Raw genomic sequence first — 25874 nt, 5'->3', positions numbered from 1 at the left:
CCAAGCAGTTAGTGGTAAATGTTCACGCTCTGTTCCTCACTGTTCGGGTGGGGACAGTTTCTGGGCAGACTTGTCGGGTGGTTAGAAAAAGCATCTGATTCTGTGTATCTGTGTTTCCCAACGTGCATAAGGCCTGCACCCAGAACCTGCCTTTTCTCCTCTTCAGAAACAAGCAAATATTTTCTCTTAAGAATAAAGTTTGAGCTTAGAAACTTGGAGGTGGGAGACGGGAGGCAGTAGTGAACTGGAAGCAGTATGGCTTCTCTCTAATGAATTATTAACACAAGTCAGGGAAGACAGGAATTCTTCCCTGAAAAGATAGTGTTGTCACATGTTAGCACTTTGTCTTTCGAGACCCATGTGGTGTGTGTATGTTGTGTATATGTTGTATATGTGTGGTGTGTGGGTTGTATGTGTGGGTTGTATGGTGTGTGTGTGTGGGATGTGGGGTGTGTGTGTGTGATGTGGGGTGGGTGTGGTGGGTGGGGGATGTGGGGTGTGTGTGGGTGTGGTGGGTGTGGTGGGTGTGGTGGTGTGTGTGTGGTATGTGTGTGTGGTGTGGGTGTGGTGTGTGGTGGTGTGTGTGGGTGGTGTGGTGTGGGTGGTGTGGGGGTGTGTGGGGGTGTGTGGGTGGTGTGGGTGTGGTGTGTGTGGGTGGTGTGGTGTGTGTGGGTGGTGTGTGTGGGTGTGGGTGGTGTGTGGGTGTGGATGGTGTGTGGGTGTGTGGGTGATGTGGTGTGTATGGGTGGTGTGTGTGTGGGTGGGGGGGGGTGGTACATGAGTGGATGCATACTGGGGAAGGTCCTATAAGACTCCAGTTGTGTTTTGAAGAAAGTTCTAGAGAACGTTTGAACTGATAAATGTATGAGGGGAAGTGAGGAATAACTGCTTCTTGAAACTGGCACCAAATTCCAGGCCTGGTGGCAGGCTGCCCAGTCCGGGCTGGGAGGGGCTCTGACCTCTTTGTACTCAGGTGGGGTCTGGTCCCAGTAAACATGGGCCTGGGGGCATTCCTGTCACAAACACACAGCCCGTCCTGTGGGCTGAGTCCTGTGGGTCCCTCCGCAAACCTCGGACACAGTCCCTGCCCTGGTTGAGCTTGCCAACTCCTGGGTTCGAGCCTGCAGTTATGGAGTGAGAGGGCCATGCAGGGCCCTTCGGGAAGAGGGGGTGTGCTTTGTGGAATAGGGGCCATCAGAGTTGAGGCCTGGAGACCCAAGTCATTTGGGAGGGTCCATTCATATCCTGAGCAGCCTAGACGCTGACAGTATAGACATCGCCTGCAGCTCAATCCGTGTTGTTATGACTCTGGTTATGACCACTGGCTGGTGGTGAAGACAGACACACCTGAGGTGCCTCTGGTGCTCCTGCTTCAGTGACATTCCCCTCCACCCACCGCCACTGCTGGGATGTCAGGGGACAGTGACTTTTGACCCAGCAATTGCACTTGTAAGAATGTATCCTAAGAGAATAGCTGGGCAAGGATATAGGTCTGATAATGTTCGCGCTGGCATTGTTGAAACATGTTGGGAAATTATAAATCTGAGTGACTGTCAAGAGGGGGTTGCTGACATAAATGAATACAATGCACTCGCGATGGTTGATAGAATCTAGACCTGAAAATGATGACACAGCGTGTTATTAACATAGAAAGGCGTCTGAATGGGAAACAGCAGATTCCGGAGGAGCAAGCAGTGCGCTGCTCTCCTTGAACACGTCTGCACGCACAGAGGTGCCTGGAGAAGATACACACCAGCCAAGCCTGGGAGTGAGATGAGTGATATTTATTGTCTCTCTGCTTTTCTATATTTCCTGAATTATTTGCCTACAATTTGTAGAAAAACAAAACAAAACCCAAAGCCATGGGGAAGGGGTGGGTGGAGGGTCTTGGTATCGGGTGACATAGGGTGGTGTTGGGTTAGAGTCTGAGGTCTGGTGACTTTTAGGGGCACTAGGCCCCTTGGAGCCTGAGTCTTGTCATCTCCGAAAGGGGGGAGGGTATGGTTCTTGCCCACGTCCCGTGGGTGGCCTGGAGGACAAGAGGAGGTACTGTGTGAAGGAGTGCTCTGATATTGCACAGCCTGGGTGAAGCAGAGGTCTCCTGTGTGTGGGGCTGGCAGGGAGTGCTCAGGCCCTCTGGGTACCAGAGGCAGAAAAGGCTCTGACAAGATGTCCATTGGCGCCAGGCCCGCCGCGGGGTCTGGCGATGCCTCTGCTCTCCTTCCCCAGGCCCTGCCGTGATGCTCTGTGGTCACTGACTGGCACTGGGCAAGGGGCCAGAAAGAGGGCTTATACAGGCCAGGATTACGGGGGCGTGGACTTTGCGTTCACTGGAGCAACAGGGCTTTGCTCTGTGTCTGGTCTGCTGGGATGTGGAAATCCGTCTGTCTCCGGTGAGCCCTGCTTTGTTAGGGTCTGTCTCCTTCTGGAATTTGCCTGGCACATGAATAGGTGCTCAATAGATATTTGAGTGGATGAATAGCAACAGATTGCCTTTCATGGCTGTGTGACCTTGGGGACAAATTATTTCATGTCTCTGGGCCTCAGTTTCTTCATCCCAGTGATGGTACATCGTAAGCAATCAAATATTATTGCTGTTATTGGAGCAGGGCGGTGAGGGCTGCAGTGTGGTGGGTACTTGCAGGAAGGCTTGAGTGTCTGTTCCTGGAATGTCATTCCTGCCTGTTTATGTCTCCTGATTACCCTGCAACAATAATGACTGCTAATGATAGTATCAAGTGCCTACTGTGTGCCAGGCTCTTTTCTACGCACCCTGCATACATAAGCTCCCCACATCCTTAGAACACCTTTATGAGAGAGAGATTTCTCATCCCCATTTTGCTGATAACAAAACTGAGGCGTAGAGTTCAAGTGTCTTGTTCTAGAGCAGTTGCTCAACTTTAGCTCTGTTGATGCTGTGGGCCAGATAATCCTTTGTTTTATGGGGTCTGTCCTGTGCACCATAGGAGGTTTAGCAGCATCTTACTAGATGACAGTATCAGCACCTCTCCTCCCCAGTTGTGACAATCAAGCATGTCCCCAGACTGGCAAGTGTCCCCGGGGTGCAGAATTGCTCCTGGTTGTGAACAGTCTCGCTCTAGAGCAGTGCCATCAAAGTGTGTGGTCCTTGCACCAGCAGCCTCAGCGTGACAGGAACTTGTTAGAACTGGAGCATCCTGGGCCCCGCCCAGAAGCAGAGTCTCTGGGGCATGGGGCCCAGAGGCTGTCTTACCCAGCACTCCTCGTCTCATGCACTTCCTAGCACCCTTACCCACCTCTGGTGTATGTTCATCAGGCCGTATTGTGGTCATTTGTTTACTTGTCTGGCTCCCCCACAAAATGTGGCCCTGGAGGGAGGGTCGTGGCCACCCGTCTTTTGTCCACAGCATTTCATGCAGTGCCTGCACACGGGTATGATGAATGTTGAGTGAGTGGATGTTAGTTTTTGCTTAGAATCAAGAGCCTTTCCTTGTGGACTCTTGGCATCGTCATACACAGTGTCCTGAAAAACAGACGGGTCCCTCTTCTCCAGTGCCGGAGGCTCTGAAATTGCATTAGTACCCAGGCTGTTGTTAGGGCCACCCCTGGGCACAGTTGTGACATTTAGAAAGTACTGCCTGTGTCCTTCCTCTCCCCAAAGTCCCTCACTTACCAAAGTCTTAGCTCACAAAGGTCTAAGATCTGCCCTGCTTGGCAAAGTTGGCATTTCCAGAGTGGCCTTTCACGTTTGAAAAGGATGGCGTGTGTGAATATGGACAAATGGTCATGCTCTATTTAGTAGAAGAAAGATTAGGCAGTACAGCTATAAAGTGTATGCAAAACTCTATGCAGAGTATATATAAAACCAGGTATGCAGTAAGAGAATATGTACATCCAAGAAACGAAAGTTCTAGAACACAGTGGTTTATACTGTGGTCCACACACAGTGAGCTCCTGGTTACCAGTTAAGGTGACATAAATACAGACACTGAGAGTAAGAATTTAGCAACTTAAAAAGAGACATTGCCGGGCAATCCAAGTGGCATTTCAGATTTTCTGGTTGAGTTTTAAAAAATATGTTGTTAATGATTTTAGAGAGAGAGAGGGATGGAAACATCAGTTGGCTGCCTCCTGTACACCCTCTGCTGGGGATGGAGCCTGCAACTGGGGTATGTGCTCTGACTGGGAATCCAGCTGATGACCTCTTGGGGCATGAGACTACGCTCAGCCAGCTGAGCCACACTGGCTGGGCTCTATCTAGTGAGTTTTATTGTGTTCCACAGAAGTGTTGCTTCACAGTGGGTTGGGGGTGGGGCATTCTGGAAAAATGTACCCTCAGATGTTACTACTGGTGATTGCTAGTTGTTAAGAATGCTGGTGACTTTTTATTTTCATTTTTTGACGTTTTCTAAATTATTTACAAAGACCATATTTTACCATTTTCATAGGCAGGGGATGGGGGTGGAGAGAATGAAGCATTATTATAAAAAGATGTCTTTATGAGGAAAATAAATGGATTTCTATGAAAGGAATTTTGGGAACTATGAAGGCTGGTGGGAGAAACTTTTCAGATGGGTAGTCCCTGCCTTAAACTGTGGATAAATCCCCATGTTGGTGGGCTTAGTGAATTACCCTGTTGTTAAACTCTCATTGCACTAATTCATGGAGGGATGAAAAGTGCCTTAAAGGCATTTTGGGATTGTCTGCAGCCAAGAAACCCTCATTTGTGAAATACAAAAAGTCACCAGGATATAATAGTGGAAAATATGAAGAATATGTAGATATTCAAACTTAGTTACCATGTGAGTTTGCGTATTTGCATCATTTCTAAACGGATAGACTTGTAGGCACCTATAGGCCCTCTTGCACGATCTCTTTCACTTATAGACACATTAGCAAAATGTTATTAGTATGGGCTGTTGAGTAGAACATAGAAATAGCTATGGGATATCTAGTATTGACTCCGTTGCCTTAAAAAAATCAATGTGTCTTCCTTTTAAGCGGTAAAGGCCAGTGAGATAATACACAAGCTCTCCTGGCCCGTCATAGGGACATAGGCACTTGCTGTTGTAGGAAAGCAGACTTTTGTACAGTGACAGGACTGTGCCCCCGGGCTTATCAAAGATGCCTCCCCCTTACCGAGGTGCCCTAGGTATCCTCACGTCAAAAGGAGATGGGCCGTGGGGGTTGATGGATTTGTTGCTGGCCTAATGGACGACAGAATCTTCAGACTCCCCGGGCAGCAGACAGCTGTGGTCTCTGGGATGTCGCCTCGAATATTGAGCTGTTCTTTTTCTCTTTCTTTTCCTTTATTTTATTTTTTAAACATTTTAATAAGATTTATTGGGGTGACATTGGTTAATGAAATTATATAGGTTTCAGGTGTACAGTGTTATAATACATCATCTGTGTATTGTGTGTTCATCACCCCAAGTCCAGTCTCCTTTCGGTCACAATGTATCCCCCCTTTATCCTCTTCTACCTCCTCCTATCCCCCTTCCCCCTGGTAATCACCATACTGTTGTCTGTGTCTACTAGGTTTGTTTATTTTTCCTTAAACTCTTCACTTTTTTCACCCGGCCTCCCTTCTAACAGCTGTCAGTCTGTTTTCTGTATCTATGAGTCTGTTTCTATTTTGTTCGTTTGTTCATTAGATTCCATCTGTAAGTGAAATCCTATGGTACTTGTCTTTCTCTGACTGGCTCATTTCACTTAGCGTAATGCTCTCCAGGTCCATCTATGCTGTCGCAAAAGGTAACATTTCCTTCTTTTTTACAGCTGAGTAGCATTCCATTGTGTATATATACCACAGCTTTTTTATCCACTCATCTACTGATGGGCACTTGGGCTGCTTGAGCTGTTATTTTCCCTTCTGAGCATTTATTATAGGGATCTTTAATGTAGCAGTGTACGTGTGTGTTTTGGCTGGCTGAATTAAACACCTATGGAACCTCGTCCTTGGGCAGGCATCCAGTTATCTTTGCCCAGCCCTCCTCTTTGAGACTTACTTAATCTACCTGTGGCCACAGAGATGTTTCAACAGTAAAGACTGTCGCTTTTATGCAAAGCATCTTAACCAAGGGTTTCATGATCATTTGCAAAACAGCTCTTAGCTCAGAAGCAGCCTCTTTCATTTCCTTAAAGGAAGGTGGGAAATTTTTTGTTCTATTCTTGCCTTATTTTTCCTTTGCTGTGTTTTGCTGGATAATCTGAGAGAGATTATTAATGTTCGCTGTGACAGAGAGAAACTGCTAGTGGGGAGACAATGAGAGGAACATCCGCTGTTTATTATAACCGCAGCCAAGCCTACTTAAGAGAAACTCACTGTTTGGCATCAGACTCGACCGAAGCGTGATGAGTGGGTTTGGTTGTCTTCACCCGCCCTTTGCTTCTGCTGCCAGCATTGCAAAAGGATTCAGCTTCATCCTGATAGACCTGAAGTCTGCAGATGTGATGTCCTATTTCTTCCCTGGTTTTTGGTTTTATTGAAAGAAGACATGAAATGGATGTTTTCCTTCCTCATTGTTCTGGTTACTATTTCTACCTAACAGATTACACCCAAATGTCATAGTTTAAAATCACTGCTTTATTTTGTCCATGATTTGTGGGGCAGGAATTTGGAAAGGGCTCAGCTGGGTGGTTCTTGCTTGAGGGGTCTCTGTTGCATTTGGGGTCAGATGGCAGCTGGGGCTGTGGTCATCGGAAGGCTCAACTGGACTGGACGTCCAGGGAGGTCTGTGTCTGTGTCTGGCAGTGGACTCTGGCACTTGACGGGGAGCTCAGCTGGGGTTGTCCACCAGAGCGCTTGCATGTGATCTTTCCAGCAGGTGGTCTCAGGCACTCTGACCTTATGGGGTCTGGCTTCTCCCACTGTAAGCATCCTGACATGACCAGGTGGAAGCACCTTGGCCTTTTCTATCTGAGCCTTGGAAGTCCCATAGTAGCACCTCTGTCGTATTTCATTGGTCCAGGCATCCTGAGCTCATCCAAATTCAAGAGGAGGGGAAATAGGTTCCATCTCTCAATGGCAGTAATGCCAAAGAATTTTGAGCTCTGTTTGAAAACTGCCACACTCATGGTGGTGATGTAGGCACAGTGACTCGTTCTGGGACATCCGTTCTCATTCGCTTCATAATCAACCACATTTCACAGTGCCTTCTTGGGTTGCTCTAATGGTTAACCAGCCAACAAAGCAAGGACTTTGGTTAGTGCTCCCAGTGAGCCGTAAACAAATCAGCAACGATAAAAGCAAGAGAGCAGTGTTTGCAGAGCTGTGGATCGTGTGATAGGGAAGTTTTTGCTGCCTTGCCCACTTCTTAAAAATTTTGTCTGAGAAAAGGATGCCATGGCTTTAGTGCCTATTAGAAAAAATTAGTGGAGCCTAGAGCCAAAAGTACAGTGTCTAGGCAGACACTGCAAATTCAGGGGGAAGGTTCTAAAGCTCTTTGGGCAGCTCTTGATATGCTGCTTTCTGTCACCGCTGTGGGTTTTGCTAGCATCTCCATGGGTGACGTAGAATCTTGGTATTGCATGCATTTGCTAGAAATTGCATCTACTCCCCAGGTTGGAATTTGTTAAAGCAAACCACACTTTAATGCTATGAAATGTGTAGGCAAAAGAAAAAAAAAGTAGGAAAACTTATTTTGGAGTCAATAGAAGCTTAAACTACAAAGCATGCAATGGTAGAAAACATGGCTTTGAGTTCAAGAGAGCTGGGTTCGAATTCTTCTGTTTCTTCATCAGTTGTGCAGTCATGGCAAGGTGCTTAGCTCTTCTGGGTTATAATTTCCTTCCCTTTGCAACACCTATCTTGCAGGGCGATTTGTAAAAATGCCTGGTGTGGTACTTAGCATAGAATGTTCAGGAAAAGTTGGCTTCTTCCTCTCTGTCCTATGCTCTTTGTTGAATAATGGCTCCTACATAAAAATACTATTTATTGAAAGCTTATTATATGCTAAGCTTTGTGCTCAGTTCTCACAGCACTTGACATTGATAAGAAATAGAGGCATCGAAAGATTGATTCAGTTCTCCCAGGTCATGTGGCCAGTGGGTGGGGAGGCAAGATTTGAATCCAGGATCTGAGGCTGGAGCCCATGCCCTGAGGTGTTTTGGGGATGTGTGCACACTTTGAGGTCCCTGCCGAGGCTAGTGAGATGAAAGAATGCTCGTCTAGGACTTTAGAGGACCAAGTTTTCAACCTTCGCTGGATACTTGCCAGGTATATATCCTTGGGAGAGGAGCTTGATCTCCTGAGGCTCCAGTTACCTACTCTGTGAAATGGGAGCATCTGAGCTAAGTGAGGGGCAAAGCCTTTTCCAGCCCTGATAGTGTATGAGTGAGATTTTGATTTTAATCCAGCCTCATGCTGAGTGAATTATGAATCACTCTCAGTCCTGATGATACAAAAAAATACAAAAGGTCTTTGGTCAGTCTATGCTGCAGTTAACTTAAAATTTTATTTTATTTATGTTTTTAAAATCCTTACCTGAGGATATTTTTCCATTTATCTTCAGATAGAGTGGGAGAGGGAGAGAGAGAGAGAGAAACATCGATTGGTTGCTTCCCTCATGACCCTGACCAGGGCCGGGGACAGAACCGCAACCAAAGTATGTGCCCTTGGCTGGAATCGAACCCGAGACTCTTTGGTCCTCCGGCTGATGCATTAACCACTGAGAAAAACCGACCAGGGCTAAAATTTTATTTTTAGTGAAGCAATGCTTGCACATTGTGTGTGTTTGTGTTTTAAAAGCCCCAAAGATTTTCTAATGAAAAATGAAAGTCCTCGGCCTAGTTTCTTCCCATCCCCAGTTCCACTCCAGGAAGCAACCACTTTTAACGTTTTTAGCTGTTTCTACTGATCGTTTCTTTCCTGTCTCTAACGTTATAGCAAAGGGTTTGACTTTCTTCTGCATCCTGTGCCCTCCTTTCCTTCCATTCTGATGAACTGCATCAGGAGGAGGGTTATCCGAAGCCAGCAGAGCCGGCCAGCCCGCGGAATGCTGTGGGTGGATGCGTGCATCCAACGGAGGCTGCACCAAGTACTCTCTGGAGCTTTCCAAGGCTGAGCCTGGAACTCCCCCCGGCACCCTGATTCCAACACTCGTATCAGTTATGAAATGGCTCTTGTATTGCATAACAGCTTGGTGGTGGTTGAAACATTACCCCGGTAAATGTGCTGATGAATCAGTTGTATAATCCATCTAAAATCTAATGTTTAAGAATTTTTGGAAAGCCCAGCCGGTGTGGCTCAGTGGATTGAGCGCCGTCCCATGGACTGAGAGGTCCTGGTTCAATTCCTGGTCAGGGCACATGGCCAGGTTGCAGGCTCCATCCCCAGTAGCTGGTGTGCAGGAGGCAGCCGATTGATGTTTCTCTCTCACATTGATGTTTCTATCTCTCTGTCTAAAAAAAAAAACTTTTTTTTTTGGAAAAAATGAATCTTGAAATTGAGGAAATATGTTATGCTTCTCAGTGTAAACATGGGAATTGTTCACTGGTGATTGAACTCAATAAAAAGCCCTGGTTTCAGCAATTCTGCCTCCTCTTACACGAAGAATCCTGTGGGTATAAAAACATGTTTGCCCATGAATGAAAAAGCACTGGGTCCTGTCAGTCTTTCTGGGGTGTGTGTGTGTGTGTGTGTGTGTTTGTTTGTTTATTTATGTAACTTGACTCCTTCCTCCAGGGCCTCTTAGGACTGACCCCTGTGCCTAAAGGTTCAAGGGTTTATGTGTTTTTTTTCCCTTTGTGGTGCTTTGGACTTTATCTATTAAAAAAAATAATTATAGGCCTGGCCGGTGTGGCTCAGTGGTTGAACATTGACCCATGCACCAAGAGGTCACTGACTCAATTCCCACTCAGGGCATGTGCCCAGGATGTGGGCCCAATCCCCAGTGAGGGGCATGCAGGAGGCGGCCAGTTGATGTTCTCTCTTATCGGTGTTTCTGTGTGTCCCTCTCTCTTCCTCTCTCTCTAAATAATCAAGAAAAAATTTTGAAAAAATAAAAATGAAAAAAATAATTATAGATATATTTTCCATTCTGGTGGCTCGTTGCTGTGTAATATCAACACCAACAAAAAAGAATTGAAAATGAGTCTTTTTCAAATTGACAGACATTCTACAAAATAACTGACTCCTATTATTCAAAAATATCAAGGCCATGAAAGACAAAGACTAAAGAACTGTTCTAGGTTAAAGGAGATGAGAGAGAAGACAACTAAATGCAAGGCGCAAATCCTGGCTTGGATCCTGGACCCCTAAACAGTTTTTTTTCTCTTTATTGAAAGAGATTTTAGTAGGACTGGCCGGTGTGGCTCAGTGGATTGAGCCTCATCCACTGAGAGGTCCTGGTTCAGTTCCCGTCAGGACACCCCAGCAAGGGGTGTGTAGGAAGCAGCGGATCCATGTTTCTCTCTCTCACATAGATGTTTCTCTCTCTCTCTTCCTCTAAAAAAAAAAAATCAATAAAACATATTTTAAAAAAGATATTAGTGGGATAGTTGATAATTTGAATAAAGTCATAGACCAGATTAGTAGCCTTGTATCAATGTGAATTTTCTGATTTTGAGTCTCATACTCTGGTGATGTAAGAGAATGTCCTTATCTTTAGGATATATGCACTGAAGTATCTCGGGGTAAAGGGGCACATGTCTGCATCTTACCCTCATTTTTTTCCAGTTGAAAAATAAAATAATTGAAATTATTTTAAATTAAAAAAAATTTTTTTTAAGTATTTTCCCCATTCCCAGATCTGCCAACTGCCTTAACTTAGCCTCCGATGGCAGTGCCTGCCCTTGACTATGGAATCTTGACCTTGGCCATGGCTGCAAAGGGAGATGTGTGGTCCGGCCTGGCAGGACAGCTGTGGCGGGCTGCGATGTTCTGGGGGATGGGCCTGGGGGCTCACATGCTTGTTTGGAAATTTTCTAAAGTCAGATCAGAGTCCGAAACCAGAGAGTCCTCGGCCCAGGAGGAACTCAGTTCCACCTAGGCCTGAAAAAGCTCCCAAACTGTGGTTAACCTCAGAAGGGGAAACTTACAGCAGGCAGCACTGTTGACTGCCATCTTTTCTTACTTTCCTTTTCCCTCTTGGTGGAAGGAACCCCTTGTTGGGTCATTGGGTCACAGCCAAGGCGGATGGTGTGATGCTGTGGAAGGAGAAACAGGATCTGGCCTTGTCCCCCAAGTCCGTCGAGCTGCACAGGGCTGCCCCCAGGTCTACAGCTGGGATTGGAACCCCTGTACTTGTCCCACCACCATTCAAACAGTTTAAATACAGTGGCGGGGGGGGGGGGAGGCGGCTCTGAAAGGTCAAAGGAGCCTTTTCTGGAACCCAAGGGAGGGAAGCATTGCTGGGCCGTAAGCACAGGGAGTCCACACGTCTCAGTTTGCCTGGACAGTCTTGGTTTAAGCCTGTTGTCCCAGCATAATTATTAACAGGGCCCCTCCTCATTGTTGAAAGTGCCTCGGTTTGGTCGATAGGTTACAGGGCTATCGAATTTCAGGACTAGAGTCTGGAACCCAGCTCATCCCCCCTCCTCTGCAGCCTCCTGCTGTTCTGTCCTTCGCTTTCTTCTCTCTCACTGGCATCTCTGTCTCTGTCTCTCCCTCCCCTGGGCTCCTCAGTTCTGTCCCCAGAGAGCGTGTCTTCTAGCAGAAACACGGCTGCAAGGTTCCGCCCGACGAGTGGAGGACGGTCCCCACAAAGGAAGTGGTGGCTTTGGTGAACATCCCAAGAGGCCTCTGCTCCTGTGGGGCTCAGGGTGGGGACATGAGTCAGAAGGAAGGGGACTTAGGTGCCTGGTCTCCAACAATGATTCTCACTTCTCCCAATTTGAAGGGCCTGCTCTTTTCTTCCCCTTGTTTCTTTTCCGTGAATATTTCCAATTCTTTGGAGCTGTTTGTAACCAGCGTCTTCTGGTTGAATGAAGGTGGCGGGTGTGGAATTGGGCTTGTGCAGCGGTCGGGAGTGTGGTGGTCCTTGGCGGGGCCGGCTCCAGCTCCCTGGTGGTCTGTCCTCACCCCTTCTCCGCCTCTCCAGATTGGCTCCCTGGCCTTTGACTCTGCCCTGGTACATTCTTTCTGATTCTGCCTCTGCTGCAGAGTGCCTGACGGCAACATTGAACTGTCCTGGCCCCTTCTCACAGCGCTAGGAAAGCCACTCTGGGAGCTGGGGCCGCGGGAGGGAAACCTGGACAGAGGCGAGGAGAGCAGGCAGCTGGGGACCGGAGGAGCCGCCAAGGGAAATCCAGGGTCTAGGAGCTAGCCCTGTGCTGTCCAATATGGCTACCACTAGCTATTTGAAGTTAGTTAAATTAAAATTTAGTAAAAACTTGGTTATTTGCACTAGCCACATTTCAAGTTTTCACGTAACCACATGTGGCCGGTGGCCTCTGTATTGGACAACAGAGGGAGAGACCGTTCCCACTCCTGGACAGCACCTTCCCCCTTTTCACGCCAGCACCGTTCAAAGTGTGTGTGTGTGTGTGTGTGTGTGTGTGTGTGTTTCCGTAGCTACCGCAAGTGCTTTTAAAGAATAGATTGGATGGGTGAAAAGAAAGCATTCTTTGTAATAATCTTCAGAACATTTTGGGTATCTTACAACTGGCCAGTAAGTCAGAAGGTTTCCAATGGTGCCTTTTATCATGTAATTAAAATGTTCCTCTGATCGGCTTTACCGTCCTAACTAGTCATTCTCTTGCTGCTGTAGTAATTTTCGCCTTATCCTACTTTTCTGTACGTACTATTTATTCCATATTTCCCTTTAAGGTGGTTCACATTGTTTACTTCAATTTGAAAAGGAGAATTTGTAACTGTAAGTGGACACCCACGAAAGGGAGATGCATTTTTAAGGCAAGAGTTTTATGGAAGGTATGGGTGAACGAAAGTGCCCAGTTGAGAAGGGCACAGCTTGGTGACTATCGAGGCAGTGCTGTTCCCAGTGGATTTATTGCTGAGCTTATCAAACTCGAGCAGATGCCCTTCTCGGTGGAAGGCTCTGAGCCGGGACGCACCACCCCCTTCTTAAGGGGATTAGCGAATCGAGCACCAGGAAGTGCAGAAGGTGCTGTGAAGACAGGGTAGCACCACGGAGGCTTTAAAGAAAGATCTGGGAAGGAATAACTGCTTCCCTGTTACTGAAAACGCACAGGTGTGTCTCCTATGAGAAGGATGTCTGCAGGGCAAGCCTGAGGGGCCGGTGCAACTTGTTGCCAAGCAGCAGAGAGAATGCTTTTTGGCCTTAGGTCTCCTTTTACATTCTTTTTTTTTAAAATCTTCACTCGAGGATATTTTTCCATTCATCTTCAGATAGAGGGAGAGGGAGAGGGAGAGAAACATGGATATGAGAGAGGCACATTGATTGGTTGCTGCCCACAGGACCCTGATCAGGGCTGGGGACTGAACTGAAACCGAGAAGCCAAATCGGCCAGGGCTCCTTTGACATTCTTATAATCATTGAGTACCTCAGAGAACTTTCGCTTTTGTGGGCAATACCTATAATGTTTGCCACGCAAGACATTAACATGAAGAGTTTTAAAAACTTGTATTAATTCATTTTTAAAAAATCATAAACCCATGCATCGAAAGGTTCGATTCCCAGTCAGGGGACATACCCAGATTGTGGGTTTATTGCCTGAGCAACTGATTGATGTTTCTCTCTCTCCCCATCTCCCTTTCTCTAAAATCAATAAAAACATATTTAAAAAAATAATAAATCATAAATCTATTACATGTTGACATAGATAATATATTTTGTCAAAAATAACTTTCCTCGCCCTGGCCGGTTTGGCTCAGCGGTTAGAGCGTTGGCCTGCGGTCCGGTGAGACCCGGGTTCGGTTCCCGCTAAGGGCATGTACTTCAGTTGCAGTTTGTCCCCGGCCCTGGTTGGTCGTGCGGGTGGCAGCTGCTTGATGTGTCCCTTCACATCGATGTTTCTCTCTCTTTCTCTCTTCCTCTCTCTCCCTCCCACTCTATCTGTACAAAAAATGGAAAAAAAAAAATAATAACTTTCCTCACCCAGCCAGTGTGGTTCAGTGGATTGAGCGTCGTCCAATGGAGTGAGAGGTCCCGGTTTGATCCCCAGTCAGGGCACATGCCTGGGTTGCAGGCTCGAGCCCCAGTAGGGGGCGTGCAGGTGGCAGCGATTAATGTTTCTCTCTTTCTCTCTCCCTTCCTCTCTCTCTCAAAAATCAGTAAAAAGAATAGTGAATATTTCCTCAAATAAAATAAATTCATGACAAGAATGTAATCGTTGATGATTTTTGCAAGTCCTTCTTGTGTCTGGCCCAACAGATGAGCTGGATTTTCATGTCTGCTTCTCGCAACGTTCTGAATCAAGGAATCTCTGGAAAACTCCACTGAACACTCATGAGAGAATGAAGGTGCAAAAGGCGAAAAAGTCTAACTTGATTATGGAAATAGATCCCCAGAAAAGGTCTCAGGGACCACCCCGACCCATGGTTCCTGGACCACACTGAGAACCACTGGTGTAGTGGAAGGCACATCGGACTAGAAGACTAAAGGTCTGTGCTTCTGCCTGAAGTCTGACATTTGTGTGTGACTTCAGGCTGGGCAGCACTTGGCCCTAGGGCTCCAGTTCTCCGAACTGTAGACTGGGAAAGGTCATTCTTGCTGAGCCAGTCTTACAGGTTGTTTGAGGTACAGATAATGCCTGTGAAATCTGGCTGCACACACCGAAAGCAGTGTATTTATAAAAGGCATTACTAAGGATCTTTGGAAGGGTGGTGTCATCTTTAATTTGTAGGACAGTTATTTTTAAAAACTGACATCCATCTTAATCTCACTTGGTCCTGGGGACACTTCCGTGAAGTGGAAAGACTGTCATTTTCAGCTCATAGGTGTAATAAGGGAGGCTTAGGTGAGTGGGTGGCCCGAAAACAGGGACTCTGTCCCCCAGATGGTGATACCTGGCACCCTGTTTCCAAGGCTGGCTGCTGGTGGCTGGCTCGGTTCAGCTGGAGTTCTTATCTGAGACAGGGCTGTATTTGTGACACATTCGCACAAGGAGACTCTGCCAACCTCAGCAGTTCTTTGCTTGAATGAGTTGCCCTCAGTCTGAGTCACCTAATGGATGTGACAGTTTTCAGATGTGAAGATCTGAGGCCTCCTCCAAGCAGAGGCCGCCCTTTTAGAACTCCTTCAAGTGCTGATCTAAAAAAAACTAAACTGGCCGGTAAACAGCCCTGGAGAGTAAATGGCTTGTTTTTCTTGACTGGTAAGGTCTGCGCGTTCTCCCGAGATGAGTTTGCACGTCTGACCACTCCCCTCCATGGGTCATTTGCCACAGAGAAAACAGTCAGCTCTCTCCTCCCCGGACATTCCTGGAAGCACCCTCCACTCTGATCTTGGGAGACGCGTTTGCCTGCAGTTGTAGGAGACAAAGGACCACGGTCGTCTTCTCGAACTAGGAAATAAGGCGAAAAGCACGAGTTCAGTGGAGCCAAACGGGCATTAAGATGGATTTAAAGAACAGTTTTATGCAAGTTTGGCTGAATTAAGTTCCCCAGGCTCTGCTTCTTATAAACACGGCTGTACTGTCGGGGGCAGGGCCCTCCATCAGTGAACCGCATTTCAGTACAGTGCTTTGCCGTGGTACACACTGTACATTGACCCTCCCTTCCCTGGCTAGTTAATATGACTACCGTAAGGCCTATTTTTCAGTCTTTTTTTTTTTCTTTTCAGTGATTTAATTTGATTGCAAGTAACAGAAATCCAATTCCGACTAGCTTAAATATAACATAAAGCAATGGTGACAGTTGGGGGTGTGTGTGGCTAGTTTGGCTCTGGGGAAGGTAGAGTATAGGATTAGACTGTGAAGCATAATTAGGTCCAGAAGCTCAAGTGTCATTGGGACTGCCTCCCTCCCTCTCTCCTTCTGTCTTTCTCCTTCCCTCTCTCCCTTCCTTTCTTTCTCCCTCCCTTCTTCCTTTTCTCTCTCCCTCCTTTCCTCTCTCCCTCCTTCCCTCTCTCTCTCTCTGCCTCCCTCCCTCCCTCCGGCTCTCCCCTCATGGTGCCAAGATGGTTGCCATCTGCTGCAGGCTTTCATTCAAATCCACTCAGGGGAAAAAAGTTTCTCTTTCAGGAAAGTCCTAGAATGAAGTCGTCTTGGTATTGATGAGTCATTGGTTCTGATGTCATCCCTCAACAGTCACCAAGGCTAAGAGTATCCATGATGGATTGGCCAGGCCTGGGTCTCCTGACCACTCCCGGGACCAGGATAAGGCCCCAGAAAATCAGGGCTGTTATGTTGGACAGGCAGGAAGGGTTTCGGTTTGTGAGTTCCAAACCCCAATACTTGTGGAGAGTTGTTACTCAAGTAGCTCTGATCCTCTGTGGAGCAGAAAAAGAACTGGGTCCACTTTATCTCATCAGGGAGAAGGCTGGCTTTGTGTTTAGCTTTTAACACGTCTTGGATGAATAGGCTTGTTGATGGTTGGACGTCAGCCAGTCATGCATCATCATCCCTGGCAACACAGCCTGTTTATGGAGGGAGATGCTGATCTCCAATCAAGTCTCTTGGGTTCAGTACCGTTTAAGGGTAACACACTTCATTAGGCTGGTGGTCCCTGAGTCTGCCCACCAGAATCACCCGAGGAGCCTGGTTCGCTCTCTGGTAAAACCCAGATCCCATCAGGTCACGCCTCTGCTTAAAAACCCACTGTGGTGTTTTGCCACAATTAAAAAAAAAAAGGCAAACAAAAAAACCCCACTAGTATTCCATTCTCCTACTCCACCCTGTCTTTTTCCTCTCTTAGAGGCAGTTTAATAGATTAGTTTAACACATTTTAGTTGATTATTTAGGTATTTACTTCTATGACTCTAACTAAATAGTAGGCTTTGTGGGGCTACTTCTTGATTTTTCAGTTTTAGTTCTCTAAACATCCCACTATGGAAGATGAGATTTAGACCCTTTCTTCCTCTGTCCCCACCACACACCCACTTTGCCCATTTCCTTTCCTCCCAGCAGAACTACTGTGAAGTCAGTATCCAGTGTTTACGTTGTTACGCCGTGTAAGTGCTGTTGACAATGGACAATAGCCATCTCGTCAACTACGATTGCTTTTACTTGTTGTGGTAGAATGCATTCCTCAGTCATATCTGATAAAGGGTCTCTGGAAAGTAAATTGAGACTTGCTTAAAAAAATCCACTCCGCCTCCCCATTGCGCATGCGATAGAGTTCAAGTGCCATACTATGGCACACATGCCCTTGTCCCAACCTCCACCAAACCTCCCGTCTGCCAATCCTTGCTCATGCTTATCCCTCAGTCTCTGATGCCCCTTCTCAAGGCCTGATTTAGATGGCACTATCTTTGGGCGGCCTCCCAGTTGTGTGTCTGTTACACAGTGTGTATACTGAGGTCTTGGTACGTATCACCCGACACTGTACTTATGTATTTACTGCTTGCGTTTAAATCTTGGCTCTGCCATTTCCCAGCTGCGTGACTTTGGGAAAATTATCTATTCTTTCTGTGCCTCAGTTTCCCTCTTCGTAAAATGTGGATGACAACAGTAGCACCTGCCTGATGAGGTTGTTAGCAGTTACGTAAATTGGTGGAATTGAGCATTTATAATAGCGTCTGCCACTTAGTATGTTGTCCATCTGTGCTGTGCATCCCTTTTTGTCAAGAAGGCAGCGTTGGTGGGTTATATTCATTAGTAACCAGAATAGCTCTTGGCAAATCAAACGTCTCCAGGAGTTGGCAGGGGACCTGAGCGAGAGAAGCAGGCTGGGTGTGATTCAGGCCCGGGGGGTGGGGCCTGGAAAGGGCAGTCTCTGTGTACAGGGCACTTCAATTCCACTGGCTAGTGGTTGTCAGGTGGAAGTGGGGCCCAGTGTTGCCAGATTGTCCGATTTTTATTTTTTATGAGAAATTTGAGAATCCACATTTTAAAAAAATGTGTGTTTTTCTGACATTCAGTACACAGCATACAGGCCAAAGGCCCATAGGCCACTTGTTTGGGGCCTAATTCTCATTTTACAGAGGAGGCCAGAGTGATGATGTGACCTGCCCTGGGTCACACGCTGACTGCTCGGGCCCTCGGTTGTCTCACTTGTGGTCTGGACGGGGACCGCTCTGGTGCTGACTCCCACCAGGGTGGTGGCTGCGAGGATGCAGTCACGCATGTGAGCACATTTGCAAAGCAGCTGCCTGCACGGTGTAACAGGTTACTAGGTCTTCCTGTCAGCTACCCCTGCCCCAGGGAGACCCCCTTGGTGCTTTTTAATAGGATCGTGGGTCTCTGTTCACGCCGGGAGAAAATTGTGTACATTTATGGAGTATCTACTGTGTGCCTAGGAACTGTTAGGTGTTTTGTTTTATTTATTTTTTATATATATATATATACATATATATATTTTATTATTAATTTATTTTTGTTACAGATGTTTCTTCTTTTCCCCCCGTTGACACCCTCCTCCCAATCCCCGCACCCAGCATTGTTGTCTGTGTCCATTGGTTATGTATATAAGTTCTTTGGTTTATCTCTTCTCTCCCCCCCCCACCCTTTTCTGAGGTTTGTTCGTCTGAACCCTACTTTTATGTCTCTGGGTCTATTACTGTTAGGTGTTTTACATTTGCAGTCTCCTTTATTCCTGCTAACAGCCCTCCCTAAGACATGGAAAGTAACTATTTTATAGGTGATAAAAATGATTCGTAAAGAACTTACCCAATTGGGGCTGCACAGAAAGAGCTTTAGCCAGAATTGGATGCATCTTTGATAAAAATCCCGGGCGTTAGACAACTGCTGATGTCAAGTCCAGCAGACGCGCAGGAGGTTTGCTGGTCCCTGGGCTGCCCTCATGCATCTGCAGCTCTTCCTCAGGAGCACATGCCTAGTCCTATTCCCGGTCTTCAGAAGCGGTAGTAGGAGACTGCAGGCCTGGCTAGGGAGGAGGGAGGCAGAGAAAATCCTGGTGATGACACAGGACTGGGGGAAGGGGCCACACTGATGTCAGAAGTGTCTGGGGTGACAGGACAGAGGGGAAGGAAACAAGAAGTGATCAGAGCCTCCTTTACTTCCATGAGCCATCCCACTGGCCCAACAGGTGCTTCCCATTTGCTGTTTAGAAAGTGTTCAGATAGTTACTTGTGAGGCAGGCACTTTGCAGCTAATGGAACCTCATGTGTTTTACCAGCACGGTGGCTCTTTGTCTCGGGGCAGCCCCGTGCTGGTGATCACGTGTTGTTCCTTCTTCTCCGAGTATCATTTCCCCTTCTCAAAGACGTGCACACACACGGGCACCCCCCGCCCCCAAGGTGTGGCTGCATCAGGCAAACGCCAACGGGAAAAGGAGGAGAGTGGATGTGGGGTCTGCGAGATACCGACCCGATCCTCCAATATGTCCGAGACAAGGGACTAAATTTCTTTTTAATTTTGTTTCTCCTTGTGATGTCCACAGGTCTGGTTTCTTGACTTTCACAGTGTGGTTAAGCCTGGCATGGCCCCTTTGCCCGTTCCTCCCTTCCAAACTCTTCTCGAGGCCCAAGTCGGTCTCCAGGATGGTGGCCACCCTCACCTTTTGTCCATCCACCACATTCCAGACTTCCAGCGTCCTTCCCTTTCTTGGAAACACTGTCCCCCCCCCCCCAGGCTGATGGCTCTGCTGCCTGCTTGGGACTCGTATGTCCTCTCCTTCCCCAGTGCCCAGTCATGCTCTAGGCTTCTGTGTGGATAGTGCCCCTCTGGGAGTTTTCTGGGAGTCTCCCAGTCGAGCCCTGTCTTACGTGGCCTAGTGAGGTTCTCCACTGCTGGGTGCCATGGCACCTCTGCCATTACCGTCCTGGCACAGACTTCTGAACTGGGCTGTCAACGCCGCTCTTCCCCACCAGACTGGAAGTGCCCTGAAGGCAAAGACCAAGGCCGCGGCCCAGCACGGGTCTGGCATGTGGGAAACTTGCTCTCAGTGCCTCATTTTGAGCATGTCACGTGGTTGAGGGCTCCACGGGAGGGTAGGGAGTGGTGCCATCCTTTGGAGTTCAGCTGCTGGGTGACCTGCTGGACGTGTTCCTTGAGGATCTGGACAGAGCCGTTCCATCCATCCTGTGCTGTCCCATACAGCAGTCAGTAGCCACGTTTATTTTTACAATTTAAATATATTTAATTAAGATGAAATAAAACTCATTTCCTCGGTCTCACCAATCAATTTATTTTCTTATATAGAAAGATTTTTTCCTCTTTTAAAAAAGTGTTTTATTTATTGATTATTCAGAGAGAGAGAGAAAAAAACGTCGATTTGTTGTTCCACTTATTTATGCATTCATCGATTGATTCTTGCATGTGCCCTGTGGATTGAACCCACAACCTTGGTGTATTAGGCTGACACTCTAACTGAGCTACCCGGCCAGGGCTCACCAGCCGATTTCAGGTGCTCAGTGCCCACGTGTGGCTAGGGTGTGCGTGCCGGACGGTGCCGACGCTGGGACACGGCCAGCAGCACAGGAAGTTTGTTCTTTTGGACGGTGCTGCTGGAGACGGTGTCCTGTGAAGGTGCTTGTAGCTTGTGTGAAGTCCATCCTCGTGTCCTGGGGAGGTCAGGCGGGTTCTTGCCGATTCCTTCCTAAGCCTGAGCTACGTTTCCTCCGTCTCCCCTGGCTGCAGGATGCTCGCCAGAAGTTCCGCTCTGTTCTGGTGGAAGCGACGGTGAAACTGGACGAACTGCTGAAGAAGATCGGCAAAGCCGTGGAAGACTCGAAGCCCTACTGGGAGGCGCGGAGGGTGGCGAGACAGGTAAGACAGCCCCGCACGGTGTCTCCCTGCCCCTGCCCCCATCCCAGCTGGCACTGGGGTGCGCCTTCTGACTTCTGTCTCCCTCAAAGGTTAGAAGCGTGAGTCCTGTGTGATGGGGCACAGCCATGACTTTGTAAACAGCTGCATTGAAGCCAGCCTCTTATTACCAATCCCCCTCCCCCAGGCTGCCTTCATTCCAGCTCTTGATACTATTCACAGAGGGTGGGTGCTGGCATGTGGATGGCCCTGTGAGTGGGCGCCACTTTGCCGCCGGAGTTGGCGCCCAGGTTCATTTCCCAGGCAGTGGGCCCAGCTCAGGCGGATGAGAGATGTGTCCAGAACCCCAGGCTTAGTTCTCTGGCCTCTCCTCGTGACTGCCTGTCAGGCAGCAGGGGGATCACTCTGCCCCTCTCTTTCTCCTCCCCACTGTGGGAGGAATTAGCCGTTCGCTTCTCTTGAAACATTGGTTATCTGCCCTGAGAGCCCAAATAGGCAACTGAGGCAGAAAAGGGGCAGCAGAGGGGAGCTGCGGTCAGGCGATTGCTGGGGTCCCCTGGAGGTTGGTTCTGGTTTCAGCGTTGACCACTGCTGAGATGCAGCGTGTGGGTGTGCCTGTGTCACCACTCGGCTCTGATGGCCAGGCATGTGCACGGGGAAGGAGAGCCCTGACACTGACGGGTCCCTGTCCTGTGGGCAAGCCACTGGGTCATCAGGTCTAATCACATAATAGCCCGACCCTGGGCGCCTGTGACTGCCTCACTGTCAACTGGCCGAGCTCAAGATGAGTCTGAGGGACTCCTGCCCGGCTTTGTGCCTGCAAACCCGCCCCTTAAGCTCATGCCTTTATGCAGGTGGGGCAGGAAGAAGGGCGGAGAAGGCTCAGAGTGACCCCTGCCCGTCCACCCCAAGGGACCTTATTGGTCTATAGCTGAGGAATGGAAAGGATGCTCAAAGGCCGAGGCTGGGTACGGATGTCACATTTCATCTCCGTGGCTGGGGACTGTCTGGTCTTGGGCCAGGTGGCTGAGTCTGTCTGTCTGCACCAGCGTGACCTTCCTGACGGTGAAGGGGTAGGGCCCTCCGCCAGCCGCTGCCAAGTGGGACTTCCTGTTTTCTTCCTCTGGTCTTACTCCACCCGCTTCCTTTCTGTATTTACAAACCATTCTGACTGTAGAGCAGGGGTGGTCACTCAGAGATGCTTCAGAGCGTCTCCTTCGAGTGTGTACCTCGAGGCACTGCATTCCCGCTGCGTTCACGGACCAGCCTTGGCTCTCTCATGAGGTCGTCCTTAGGACCTGAGTGAGATTGTGTTTGACCACGGGATCCCTGCATGAGCTTAGGTTTTGGCTTCATTTAAAAAGACTGTTGGCCCTGGCCGGTTTGGCTCAGCGGTTAGAGGGTCGGCCTGTGGTCCGGAGAGACCCGGGTTCGGTTCCCGCTAGGGGCATGTACCTTGGTTGCAGTTTGTCCCCGGCCCTGGTTGGGTCGTGCAGGTGGCAGCCACTCGATGTGTCCCTTTCACATCGATGTTTCTCTCTGTCCCTTCCTCCCACTCTATCTCAACAAAATACTGAAAAATGTCCTCGAGTGAGGATTAAAAAAAATAAATAAATAAAAAGACTGTTGTAGGAAATATCAAAAATAGACCAAAAAAAAAGAATATAAGTCCTCATACCTTCTGTTAATATTTGATGTATATGTCTTATTCTTTTTAAGAAAAGATTATAGCGTAGTGGTGATTTTGTTATATGTCCGGAATGACCGTGTCCATCCATCCAGAGGCTCAACAGGACACTGGAGACTTAACAGAGGGTTGGTTTTCCGTAAAGCGTTTACAGATTGGTAGTGGTCTGGCCTGTAGAAATGCCCTCTAGATACCCATCAAAATCTGCTTCGACTCTTGTTCCTGATGTCAACTCATTTTCCTACTGATGAGACAGATTCAGTGCTGCGCGTTTGAAGACCCAGGCCAGATTCTGTCAAGAGGAGGTGGAAGAGACCTGCCTTTTCTTGTCTGGGCCGAGGTGGGGGCAGGGAACTGACTTCGATTTATTTGAGGGTTTGTTCCTTGAGCCAGAGCTGTTGTTAAGGTGGCTTTGATGTACCTGCCAGCCCGTCTGGCCGTCAGTGTGAGGCAGGGACATTCTGCCGGGGGAGCCTGTGGGACTCAGGACACCTGAGCGGTGCAGTGTTTCTTGCTTATTTTGCTCCCTGGGTTCTATCTGGTCTAATACTGGCCCTGGGCCTGTCACTTTATCACTGCCAGTCCCAGCCCTTGTAACTGTTTTTTATGTTTATTTTTTAATCCTCACCTGAGGATATTTTTCCATTTATCTTCAGATAGAGTGGGAGGGAGGGAGAGAGAGAGAGAGAGAAAGAAACATCGATGTGAGAGAGACACATCAACTGGCTGCCTCTTGCACGGCCCCGACCAGGGCCAGGGATGAATTGCAACCGAGGTATGTGCCCTTGACCGGAATTGAACCTGCGACTCTGGTCTGTGGGCCGACGCTTTAACTGCTGAGCCAAACCAGCCAGGGTACTTTTCCTTTTTAAAAAAGTGTGAACTGTATGTAAGTCTTACCATTTTTAAGTGTACGGTTCAGTAGCACTAAGTACATTCATATTGTTATGTGACCCTCACCACCATCCATCTCCAGAACTTTTTCATTTTCCCAAACTGAAACTCTATGTTATTTACCCATGAAATAATAACTTCCCATTTCTCCTTTCCCTCTGCCCTTGGCAACCACCATTCTGCTTTCTGTCTCTATGAATCTGACTACTCTAGGCACCCCATATAAGTATAGTCATGCACTGTCTGTCTTTTTGTGACTTGCACATTTCACTGAGCATCATGTCTTCAAGGTCTATCCATATTGTATAATGTTAGAATTTCATTCCCTTTTCAGGCTGAATATAATAGACCCTATTCTGTTTATTTCATTCATCTTTAAGTGGACACTTGGGCAACTCTTGTTAGTTTTAACTGTAATTGTGAGAAGAGAGCAGAGTGCGTTGCACACCTGAAGGGCAGCAGAAGGTCATTCAGTGCTGCAAGTTGCCTGTTTGGTGTTTATGGGCCATGTAAGTTCATGTCCTTTACTCACCTGCCTTTGGGGAAGTGAGTGAGTGGGGGAACATCTGAAACTGGAGGAATGACGTAGCTGTGGGACAACCAGCAAAGCTTAGCTTCTGGAGCCAGGCTGCCGGTCTTGGAATTCTAATTCACCGCTTAATAGCGGTGGGACCTCAGCAGACTGCTTGCTCTCTGTGCCTCAGTTTCTTCATCTGTAAAGCGGAGTTGTGTGTTCGTTCTAGCTTTTGCTGTGAAACAAATCACTCCAAACTTTGGGGCTTAGAGCACTTAGTTAGCTCATGATTTTGCTGGGCAGTTTTCCTGATCTCAGGCCTCTACAATCAGTTGGTGGGTTGGCTGGAGGCTGGCTGATCTCAGATGGTTTTATCCAGTAAGCAGTTGGCTGGTTGACAGCTGAGGCCTCAGGGGTGACTGGACCACGTGTGTCTCATCTTAGCAGAAGCTAGCGTGGCTTCTTCGCATGGTGTTGGGATTCCAGAAACACAAGGGCAAGCCCTTTCCAGGTTTCCGCTAGCATCACGCTTGTCCTGTGGGGTAGAGTCAGTCACATAACCAGTCCACATTCAAGAATTGGGAAACAATAAGCTCCACCCACAAAGTATTATAGCCGTTTTTACATCTTACCGTAGTATTAAGTTAGTACATGTAAAGCGTTGGAATCAAAGAAAAAGAATGTAAGTTATTATTCCGGATGTGTTTACTGTGAAATATTATGTCTCCCTGGTGAATCTGCTGCCTTAAAATAAAATAGCCTAATAAAAGTTCGTGAGTAGAAGAAACAGACCTCTGCTGGCTGGGAGGGGGTATGGAAGATGGAGAGACCGGGGGCGCAGAAGGGTGACCCCAGGCAGGTTGAGTGCATACAGAGTTGCTTGTAAGGATAAAATGTGCCAGAGGATTGAAAACGATGAGGAAATAGCTCACTGACTTTTTGACTGATCTAAAGCCCTGTAAACCCAAACAGATAATGTGGTGCGGGCCTCAAAGGGATGGGGAGTCGTGTTTCCCACGACATGAAACAGGTCAAGTGCATCAGTAAGCCCTGAATTCTTAAGTTAATCACAGAGGCACAGAGTGCTATGTCTTCCTTTGTCGGGAAATTCTACACATTGGTTGTGTTTGCAGAAGACCCTCCATAGTGGGGAATGAGAGGCCCAGGTTTTGCAAAGGGGGGATTTTTTTTTCCTTCTCATGTATTATTTCCTTTCATTCAACAAATATTTACTGGGTTCCTACTAATTGCCAGTCACTTTTTTAGCCACTGACAAAGAACAGGACAAAGACCCTGATTCTATGGAGGTGACATTCCCCTCTTACCAGTCTTATGAAAGTGTGTGGAGCGGGGTGTTTGGGGCAAAAGTAGAATCTTTGTTACTGACCTGGATGAAAGGGTGGATTTTGTCCCTCCTTCATTTGAGAAATGGAGTGAGACTAGGGGAGGGTTACGGAGGGCCAGGGATCGGCAAATAAATGTGTCTCTTTGGGGGTCTCCTGAGCCTCTCCCCTTCGTCTGCGCCGGCCATTGTGGACATAAAATGTGGTTTGTATCCCCCAGGAGCGACATCTACATGCAGGAGCAAGGTGGTTTTAAGGCGTAGGTGGTTACAGTCCATTGTCATTATTCACGGTCTTCCTCTGGAGCCCCCGCCAGCGCTGAATCAGGGAGGCATTCCGCGGAGGCCTTGCTCCCAGTGAGGGGGAGGGTCCGGTTCTGAGGCCTGTGGTCCCATTTTCATCAACCCATCCATACAAACCTTGTTTCATGTGTATTTCCCTTTTCTTATATACTTCTTATAAATAATTACATACAGTATTTCTTCCTACTAAAACACCAGCCAAGAAGGGCGGAGCAGTTTCCTGACCCCGGGCGGCATGTACGTCAAGTCCTTTGGCTTTCGGCCTCACCCGGTGTCGCCCACGATGCTTTTCGAATTGGTCCTGACCTCTCGGCACTGATGCCAAACGGAGTCCGCAGATTTAGCCGCTTTTCCATAGTTTCATCATGCACGGTAGGCTTTATTTTAGCACTGGGGCGGCCTCTAGG

The 25874-nt window shown here is 47.9% G+C and overlaps 1 protein-coding gene across 2 annotated transcripts in view; it reads left to right on the top strand.

Moving 5' to 3' along the window:
• The window catches only part of SH3BP5 (SH3 domain binding protein 5), a 66578-nt gene that overhangs the window by 6161 nt on the left and 34543 nt on the right, over positions 1-25874 (top strand). The window contains exons 1-2 of one of the 2 annotated variants that reach the window (XM_036266347.1): positions 14258-14503; positions 20602-20730. Coding sequence is in view for 1 of the 2 variants with exons in the window: in XM_036266346.1 (XP_036122239.1) it covers positions 20602-20730 (129 nt within the window). In the remaining variant the exon portion in view is untranslated. Of the gene's footprint in view, positions 1-14257; positions 14504-20601; positions 20731-25874 lie in introns of those variants that run through there. The other variant, XM_036266346.1, reaches the window with a different exon arrangement.

This window comes from Molossus molossus, unplaced genomic scaffold, assembly GCF_014108415.1.
Source record: "Molossus molossus isolate mMolMol1 unplaced genomic scaffold, mMolMol1.p scaffold_m16_p_18, whole genome shotgun sequence".
NCBI classification, from domain to species: Eukaryota; Metazoa; Chordata; class Mammalia; order Chiroptera; family Molossidae; genus Molossus; species Molossus molossus.
Note: the sequence above shows the minus strand (reverse complement) of the source record. Positions and strands in the feature narration are given on the sequence as shown.